Consider the following 10,503-nt stretch of genomic DNA (forward strand, 5'->3'; position numbering starts at 1 on the left):
TTTCTGCTGTGTGTCAAGTAGTTTGTTTTCTCTTTGATATGACTCTGATAAGTCAGTGAGTAAGATTGATATTTCAAAAGCACATCCTGCCACAATTGGCTGAGTTTAACTCTCTCCCTTTTGGCCCGGGATTCATGGGAAGTATTTTGCCGTCACATTTGGATGGAGCTTTGATTAATTACACCTTCCAACTGCCTTATTTAAAAAAAAAGGCAGGTTGAAATCCTAAGCACATGTTACTGTCCCCTTCATTCTCCCTGCTGCCACATTCAGTCCTATATGGCCATTTTGATTTCCAGTCAGGGTAAACACATAATGCATTAACATGTAGCTAAATCTTCTTCTGTTTATTTTAAGCCTCAAAATGAAACTATTACTGTATGGGACCCAAATATATTTATATCTCAAACTGCATAAAGCCTTGTGTATTGATTTGTAGTTATGACCCTCTTACTCTACTGGTTTCAAAAACTAATGTTTTCTACCTCTTCCCTTGAGCAGAAACTCTCACAACAACATCATTTTTCTTCTTAGAAATTTATTGAAAACAAATATATATGGCATTAAATGCACAACCGTATCCTGCCTAACAACTGTCACCAGCAAGTAAGCACACGTTTGATATCTTGTCATGTTACGTACATTTAGCTTGCTTCTTGTGACTTGAAATGAATTCCTTTTCTTCCCAAAGGGATCAAAGATTATCATAATTAATCTCTGAATAGTTTTGTGGTTAATGAAGGATAAATACACACCTGGAGCAGAGGCTTTTCCCTCTTAGTGTATCTAACAACTGTACGATGTTTGTCATATTAAGCAGAGAAATAAACCAAACCTGTACAGAGCATTTAAAATGACTAGTGTTAATTCACTATCGACTAGCTAAATGAAATGAATACTGACTAAAGAGAAACACTGTCAAGGAAAAGCAACTACAAACACATTCAGGTGCATTTAGGTTTCATTCAAATCCAAATAAAAACACATTTCAACTCATCAACAAAACAAAAAAAAGGTGCAGTCATTGTTCATCAGTAAAAATGAAAGTGTATAAGAAAATAAATAACTTGTGACGTAGTAGAAAAAGTAGGACTAAAACCGTCGGATTAAATACTACAAATATCTGGAAAGGTCAGGCTTATGATTGTAATGAGATTACTGGAAACAAACCTTGCCTGGAAAGTGACCTAAGAGGGAGCGATGACAGCTTGTTCATTAGACTTGTCCCCGACAAAACATTACAATATCTTTCCAAAATTTCAGTTTTTTTCAGTAGTCAATGATATTGCACTTTAAGAGTCTACTCTGTATTCTGAGGAGGCATAGGAAACAGGGGCTAAGGAATTACTTTCAGGTCAGGGTTGACTGGAATTGAATTGTAGGGGCATTCACACTCACCTCTGAAGAGTCATTAACACTTTTTCTTTACTTCTTTTTTACATTTTACAACCCACATCTTAGCTTTTTTCTACTCTGACTCATCTCTTGTCCAACCTCTTCTAAAGACGCACCACTGGCTTCAAATTGTTTAAATATATTTCATATTCTTTAGGTCGTTAATCTTGTACATTTTGTCCATCAGTGGACAATATGTACATTGCTACTTGTGGAAACAGTAGCATAGTTGAGGGCGTATCCAACAGTTGGAAGTGTGCATATTAAAACCTAATGAGCTGTGTTTGTTCTTTATGTGTCAATCATTTCATATACTATCATGAACCTGACCCGTACGTTACTTTTTCCCTGATCAGCTCATGTCAGAAATCCACGTGCATACAGTCAAAAATCCTTATTAGCAATATGCAAAATATAGTGCAGAGTAGGGCGGTTACAGTTTAAACATCGTAAAAGTTATACTTTTTAGTACACACCTAAAGTACAAGTTTATGGGATAAGTGTGTTGACCAGCAAATTCCATGACTAACCAGCGATTATGAAAGAAAATTCACAGTCTCATATGATCCATTAACTGCTACGAAATTAGAGTCAAGCATGAAAATACAGACCGACAGGAACTTTTCAATTCATATTAGGTTCGGTGAAACTGATTCTAGTTTGAGTACCGGTGCGTTCACATGATTTACTTTTTCCCAAGCTCCTTCAAAGACACATCCTCTTGACACCACACTCGCAGCAGAATTTGGCAGACTCAACAGGAAATCTGGTCCCACAAGCATGACAGAACTTGCTCTTCATCCCACCGTTTGCAATGTCAATACTGCCATCGACATCATTCCTGAGAAAGGTAACAAAGTTGACCAAGTAGCAATGTTTGAATCTTCAAACTTTCAATCAGACTACAGATATTTTATAGCAGGTCTGGTGAAATTGTACTTACTTTATGAGGATTATTATATAATAAGTTTGTTTAAGATACTCTTAAACATCAGCTAAAAGTATGAAGTGACTCAAATAAGTCAATGTAGTTAACAGAATGTTTCAGTGTCAGACTGATGGAGAAATGCATAGGCTTTCCTGCATTGATTTATGGTGATAGCACATCATGCATTTTAGCTTCATTTTAATTGAACTGTCATAATATAAGTGTAATATTAAAAATTATGCAAGCTGTGACGTTTCTTTTTCTAAGTTACTGTTCTGAGTGTGCTCATAAGAATGGCTACAACTAAGGAACCCTGAAAAAAATTGAATCATTTGAACAATCAGAGTTTTCCGTAGTTCTTACATTATAATTCTATTTTCAAGTCAAACTAATGGATCTATTTTGTGGTGTATTTATTTTAGCATGCATTACTTATAGAGCAAAGCAGGTTACTGAATACAGAGTTCTCGTGTGAGCTGTGTGCAATTCACCAACAAACCACAAGAGGGCAGGATAGTAAGAGGATGTACAGTATTGTATCATTGTGCATCTTTGAATCACTTCTTTGCAGCAAATGTTTCTGAGAACTCACCTTGATATGTATGTGTCTACTTTCTTCTTGTTGGGTGCAGTCCCAGACGGCGAGTTCCTCACAGGACCGTAGCCAGAGCCCACTCCTCTTGTCTTACCTCCCACACTGAGAGGAAAAAGTAAACATTAGAGAAGAAAGACAAAGATGAAAACACTTCTGATTCCATTAATGAAGTCAAAGATGTTGTATTAATACATATAGTTTAACTCACTAATGAATAAAACAAGATGCCAATGAATACAAGCAACACACAAAGCTCAAATTAACTGGCTTTGGGATGTTGAGTAAAATACATGGTTTGTCTTAATAAATGTTTTTTTTTTTTTACATTTAATCATTCTTCAGTTGCAGAAAGGGTTAAACTTTCCTCAATAACATTTTGAGTAAAAAGCAAAAGTACCCGATGCATCCTATGTGATTTAAAAAGTGAGTGTGTGTGTGTGTGTGTGTGTGTGTGTGTGTGTGTGTGTGTGTGTGTGTGTGTGTGTGTGTGTGTGTGTGTGTGTGTACTGACCCTGACGGAGGGGTTGCGCAACCAGAGGGGTTATTCCTCACTATACCTGCAGAAGTGGTCCTACTAGATGGGATTCCTAAAGCAACAGAGATGGAGAAAAATACAACTACAAATGCAAAAGAGACACATTTTTACACGCAGAAAAGTCTGCTGTAAATAAAAAAAAAACAATGAGGCGACATCAACACAGCTGTGCCGTTACCAGAGGGCTGGCCAAGGCCTGATCTCTGGGGTAAACGAGAGGAGGCCGAAGGGATGGTCGACACAGCAGGAGAGTTCATCTTCTTTACTGAAGCAGGAGGCTTGGACTGGACAAAGACACAGGCAAAAGTAAAGGTTAGAAAACACTAGCTGTGGAGGTTGAGGGATGTGAAGCTTCAAGACAGTTGCTGTACTAGGAGACAAAGAAATAGGAATATAACACATATGTCATGTATCATACTGTAGCCTTCTAAACTTCCTTACAGAGGGCAGACTACACATGGACCGGGGTTGGTAGTAGTAGATGTGTTAATTTTAGACATGTACAAACAGGTATAAATAAAATAAACTATAATCGAGTCAAGCTGCCAATATATAAAAAAACGTAAAGAGATCATATTATGCCCTTTTTGGGGTTCGTATATTTAATCTATGTACCTACTAAAGTATGTTCACAATAGCTAAAGTTAAAAAAAAGTGTCTGTTTTCATGTACTGCCGCTCCATGCACTGGCTCGCTTCTGACTCTCTCTCTAAGGCTCTGAAGTGCCCACGTTCAGAGTCCCCACGTGTCCCAAGTCTGATCTGATTGGTCGGCCTGTCGGCTCTGCCGTAATTGGTCAGTCGCTCAGCACGGTTCTCGGAAATGTCACGCCCCTTTTACCATATGTTGTATGTGCCAATGTTTTTACTCCGAGCAGAGCATAAACATTATCACCTTAGCCCTACTGTGCTACGCAGGCTACGGCATATCGTGGGCGTGCTACAGAAGTTAATGGGCGTGCAACATGAACTGCTGGGCTTGCCACAATGAGCCAATGGGCTAAGATCAGTGATCTCACACTGACAAGACGTCAGACTGGCAAAAAATGTTCGAGGGGGGCTAGAACCGAGCGTTACATGCAGCTAATGCTACAGCTAACAGGAGGACGTAGGAGAAGCCGTGTTTACGCGGACTTTGAATTTTTGCACATAGATGTGCCTAAACATGCACAGGACACTTGGGAAAACACACTAAAGAACATATAAAACCAGAAAAATCATAATATGACCTGTTTAAAGAGACGGACAGATCCTTAAGAAATGTAATACATTTACTTGAGCGTTGCACACTGGGTAACTAAAGTGACATAATGATCAATGGCGGTTTGTTATTGGCTGCCAATTGAAACTCTCCAATCTTGTGCCACAGCTGTTGCTAAGTGACAGTGTTAATTCTACAGCTGCTACATAGTGGGTGTTTCACAGCAGTGAAAAACAGGCTAGGAATTGTTATGGATGATGGAACAACACCTCCAATTTATAAAGATCTGCCAATAACAAAGGATTTAAAAAATGCGTCACCAATTATTTTGGCAGACACTGGTTGAGTAGTGATAGTCACACCCTCTCAAATCAATATTGATCCTGACAGTGAACAGCTTTCTTCTATTATGAGAAGTAAGCTGCAAGCAATAAATTAACTGTGTTTGCATATACTCACTCAGTGTATCATATTCTAATTTATCACTCTATCAAATGCATGCTGAATTTTTTTGTGACACATATAACCAGTATTCAAATATATTTCCCTCCAAAAACACAAATATTCTGTCCATTTCAACATATATTACTGTTTGTGTGTGTGTACCTCTGTGCGTGCAGGAGGCTTCTTTGCATCTCCTAACTTGCCCTTGTTTGGCATACGGGCGGCTTTCTCCTGGCAGAACTTGATGTGTCTGTCAGCTGCGCTCTCATTGAACCTCCGCTCACAGAAAGGGCACTGAACATAGTCTGAGGACAAAGAAAAAGGAGGTTAGAAAACCTACCACTAAATGCTCCTATTGTTAAACCCCAGCAGAGATGTAGATAAATCCTGTATGCAGAGACACCTTTATATGTCTCTGCATAGTGATTTGACTGCAAGCCCATATTCACAACTTTTAACAAAGGTTTTCAGCTTCTACCAACTTTACTGTATCAAACATTTTTCAGTATTTACTGTTGACAACAGGCTAGAAAGGAACCATGTGCACTAGCAAGCAATCAGAGTGTCATAGCAGTGACCACTGTACTAATAGTGTGTGCTATCATTCTGTTTCATACTCTGATGCAGTCTTCTCAAAACATATTGTTACCTGGGTCATAAGTAGGAGGAGGAGGTGGGGGTAATGGCCCCCCATCTTTCATAGCCTGAGTGATGTTCTTTGCAGCCCGGATGGTAGCTATGAAGTCCTGATGTTTCTTGCGCCAATTGGATGGCTTCTTAGGGGGTTCTGCCTGGCATGGGGCAAAACAGAGGACACGCTCTGTAACAGACGGTTTATTAACTCAACCTAGACAGCTAGAGCTGCGGTGATGGTTAACCTCATCACTGCCATCTCATAAACTGTCGTTAATTAAACTGAATGTCTCCTGAAGCGATGACAGATAACTGGACTTTAAAAATAATATGACCTCTACTTTATCTTGTAATCTTTATCTACTAATCATTATTTTGTCAGTCAGATGACATTAATAAAACCAGGGCCTAATTTCCCTGCTTTCCTGTGCCTTTCTGTCTGTCACATAACTTCATCAGGTAAAGACACTTCACACTAAACAGCAATAATCTTAAGAATGACAATGTTTTAAATCACAAAGATGACAAAAGGGAGTTATAATCTCAAATGTTCTATTAATCAAAACCCTTAATTATTATTGAATTAGTCTTTTCTCTTTAGCCCTACATTTTGAAGATTGAAGCCATGGTTTGACTGAAACAGTCGTGCATTTGACTCTCAGTACTGAAACTGATTTCTATTAAAACATCCCCTTCCTTCCATACTGGCAGCCTGTGTCTTATCTACAGCTGATGATTTCTGACAGAAGTAGTTCACAGAGTGTCCTCTGAGCTGTTGCTGTGGCAACATGATAGCCCTGCTGACTTCTCATTTCCCCCTATAACACTCTACGGGTTCATTAAGCGCATTTGTTTGACAAACACTGATGATTCTGAGAGGTGATGGCAGTTTTCATTAATTCCCGATAAAAATTAGAATCCCAATTAGATCTTGACTGGAATACACTTCAGTATAGTTTTAATTTCTGACCATCCCACCAACATTTTCACAGCATGTTTCGGCTCCTTAATAAGGGGACAGTGATGTGATACAGGGAGAAACTCCAGGTGTGTCCTCCTTTTCATGCTGAAAAAGTGTTAGCAGGAGGACAACGCATGAAGCGGCAAATAGTTGAAGCCAAGACAAGAGAAAGATTGTGTTGTTGTTGAGATGCTATAAAATGCCAAGCAAAACACTAAAAGGGATTGGCTTAAGTCTTATTAAGACCTTGAGATTTCATGAAAACATGTATGACTGTAGTTTGAAGGTTAGTTACATACATTTAATTATTGTCAGTTGTAGGCTGGGGGGGGGGGGGGATATGAAAACTTAAGTGCTTTGTGAAGTAATACCACCGCCAGTATAGAAACTCCTCCAGACTATCTAAATCAATGTATTTTTTTTTTTTTTTTTTTTAAGATTTAATTTTGGGTTTTTGGGTCTTCATTGGAGAGATAGGACAGTGGATAGAGATGGAAATCAGGGACAGAGAGAGAGTGGGGAATGAGGAGCCACAGGTTGGATTTGAACCTGGTCCGCCCGCTTGGAGGACCACAGCCTCCATACATGGGACATGCGCACAAACCACTGTGCCACCAGCGCCCCAATCAATGTATTTTTATTACACTACAGAACCGGGGGTTAATAAAGCAAGAAATAGTGAATGAATGCCTCTTGGCCTTCAGCGGACTAAAGGTGCCACTAAACATCAGGTATACAGAAAGACAGGACTAATAAAAAAAGGAAAATCAACTTACTTTCTCAGTGGATGAAGTGTGTGACTGAAATACAATTAAAAAGGTATTTACATTTGAAGATAAGCTCAAAATAGTGACTGTCCTCAATGGAACAGGAAAAAGTCAGACGTGAGCTATTGTTGGTGTTTTTACAGCTGATTCTCGTCTGTGTTCCAGCGATCTAGGCTGAATGTAATTTTAGATATTGTTCAAGTAAGGCAGCATAAAGAATGGTATAAATCTGACAGGAGATCTGCTCTCATTAGCTTTTCGGCTTAAGAATCCTTCTTCAGTTTTATAAATATTGATTGGACAGTTAAATGAAAGAGAGGCGCGTGTCATTTTAACATAGAAGTAAATGAAAACTTTCAAACCAATGTAAAACTGTTTATTGACAACAATGTTTTGACAATGTGTGAAATTCTGCTTTAAATGGACAGATTTTCAAGTGTGTTTTTTTTAACTTAGATATACAACCTTTTTCTTCACTTGGATATTTGAGTTGGATTCCCATGCCCCCCTCCTATGCTTTGGTCTTACCTTTGGTTTGATAGGTTTCAGTACGGAGATGTCTGTTCCCTCAGCTCTCTGTCTACTGGAGTCAAAGGTCTTCCTTCTTTTGACTACTGACTTTTGACAGATTTTAACATGCTTCTCCTGTAGAAAGAGCAAAATATGAGCAGTGTGCACCAGCTACATCAAAGGCAACCTATTTCCACATGTTTAAGAAACATTTGCCAGATACCAACATTAAAGATCTTTAACTTTCTATTATCCTAGCTATCATTGTGTTTCAATCGCCAGATGACATCAATACAAAGTACTAAGTTGTTTTCTAACATTAATGGCAGCAGGCTTTCTAATCTCCTAATGTAAAACCAAGCACACATACATACACAAATGCTCACCTGCCAACAAAATAATGCTGTTATGCATCATGCATTAATGTAGCCAATGTCAGCTAATGAGGCTGAGTGCATAGACTAACACAGTTATGTATGTGTTTGAATTACCAGGAAAGCACATGTTCCCTGCAGAAACAATAACAAGTACAAAATGCTTTACATAATAGTAGGTCGATTAAGTGAGTGTTGAATAGTGCAGCAATCTCATAGTAAACGCCGGCGCTTTGATAGAGCAAAGTATACCAACCCACCAAATGGTCTTTGGTATCCTTGGTAACACATGCCATCACACAGAAACCATCATCTACGAACTGCACTCTTAGATTGTGACTTCATCATCAATTTTAGCACTACAACAAGTCCTTAGTCAGCATTTAAAATCATGTTATCATGTTACACATTTGTTCTAACAAATACCTATAATCCTTTGTTGAAACCTTCAATGTAAAACAGCTTCTTTTTTTTTCTTTTTTTTTTTTTAAAATGGGAACTACTGACTTTGGAAATGTAGCCGCTAGCTACTGACACATCCAAACAGCTGATATCCAGTCAGCTGATACTACTGTCAACTCAACAGACTCTGCAGTTTTTATCACATGCTGTATGAAATGTATCAGTAATAATAGAAATTATTTTTAAAAATCGCACATCAAACTTAAAATCTTGCTGAACAAATTCTGATGCATTATCTCCACAATATTGCTGCTATTACAAGCCTGTAACAGTATATCAAGATAAACCTTTAATAGGGATGTATTGAAATGAAAAGAAATGTTTATTTTTACCAAGACTTTAGGGAAAAAAGATCTTTGACAAATGTGGCACTGGACCAGATCCTCTGCAGGAGGAGCCTCTGCGTCTGAAGGAGAGAAAGGTTCAATTGTGATTGTAATGAAAAAGATATGGACGATAGATGATAAAATGTACATGTTTAGAAAAAGATTAGGTTTCTCATTACATTGCCATTTTTTGCTACATGTCAAGGAAGTAATACAAACCAAAAGCAAAGGAACGATAAATGTCCAAATCCCCCTGACATCAATCCATTTTCTTCTACAAACTCTGACATCTTTAACGCTTTAAACAGCATTTGCGATGACACATTTTGCACCCTGATACATGGAAAGTGCACAGCCTGGTCTCAATAATACAGTTTTAAGTACTGTTGATGCAATGCCCAAACCACAAGGCTGGAAAACAGAAATCACTTTACACGGACCAGCAAAATAAACAAGGAAGAGGTGAATAACTGTACAGTCATAATAATGTCATTCAGATGTAAATCTCATCATTCATTTGCACGGTAACCGTGATACACTATTAAAAACAATTTACACCCAGCGGTTCATTCAATAATAATGCTTTTCTCACTTCATTATTTAGCATGCTAACAGTGGCTAACGATCACACCCATTCAGACAGACAGCAGCTAGCTTCATCTCTGACGTCACCTAGCAGTACTTAAGCTAAACCCCAAACAAAGGTTTGCCTGACAAAAGCTCACAGCTAAATTAGTGATAAATACACATATTACACGGTATAACAACGAGATGTGTTTGACTTCGACTTTTCCACAAAATATTTCAATAAACACCTGGAAGGCTAAATTTATCTCACCTTCAAATTCCTCCATCCTTAGGTGAACGATATGCTGCTGTGTCTACAACGGCCAGCAGTAACCGGAAGTAATGAAATAATACCCCGCTCCTCACTTCCGTATTCGCTAATATACACAGAAGTCACAACAGAGAAGCATTTTCTTCAAGCTGTGATACTCCTAATTAAATTTTTAGTACGCAGCAACATGTGTTTCATTTGTTCTCCCCTAAACTTGCATTTCATCACGTAACTCGTGTAATCTCAGAAAATGAAAATGAAAGCCTTTTGAATATTTATCGCTGGTTTTAAAGGCTGCAATTGAAGGTGAATGATCTTGACAATACTGATCTTTGGCTACCAATAGCAACTGGGTTGTCTGCTGGTGACGCTTCGCGTGCCAATATTCAAGATTTTCATTGGTTGTTGCTGAACGATTTAGGTTAATTAAATGTATAGAGACTATTATTCTATTTTCCCCATTAAAACCAAAATACAGAGTGGAACCAAGTCACATTAAGCCATCACATTTGACACTTTGATATCCATGATCATA

The 10,503-nt window shown here is 38.2% G+C and overlaps 1 protein-coding gene across 2 annotated transcripts; it reads right to left on the reverse strand.

The window, feature by feature from the left end:
* Positions 1-1,617: 1,617 nt before the first annotated feature.
* On the reverse strand, positions 1,618-10,031 carry zc2hc1a (zinc finger, C2HC-type containing 1A). 2 transcript variants are annotated; one of them, XM_061064900.1, is made up of 10 exons: positions 9,969-10,031; positions 9,137-9,210; positions 7,987-8,103; positions 7,468-7,491; positions 5,747-5,888; positions 5,260-5,402; positions 3,632-3,737; positions 3,430-3,505; positions 2,916-3,020; positions 1,618-2,236 (listed from the first exon to the last, which is right to left on the reverse strand). In XM_061064900.1, exons 1-10 carry the CDS (start codon positions 9,982-9,984, stop codon positions 2,101-2,103), a joined length of 939 nt encoding a protein of 312 aa, XP_060920883.1. In that variant the 5' UTR covers positions 9,985-10,031; the 3' UTR covers positions 1,618-2,100. The 2 variants fall into 2 exon arrangements, with proteins under 2 accessions (XP_060920883.1, XP_060920884.1); XM_061064901.1 differs by lacking the exon at positions 7,468-7,491.
* Between the last annotated feature and the right edge of the window lie 472 nt (positions 10,032-10,503).

The sequence above is a fragment of the Labrus mixtus genome, chromosome 19 (genome assembly GCF_963584025.1).
Source record: "Labrus mixtus chromosome 19, fLabMix1.1, whole genome shotgun sequence".
In the NCBI taxonomy this organism is placed as follows: Eukaryota; Metazoa; Chordata; class Actinopteri; order Labriformes; family Labridae; genus Labrus; species Labrus mixtus.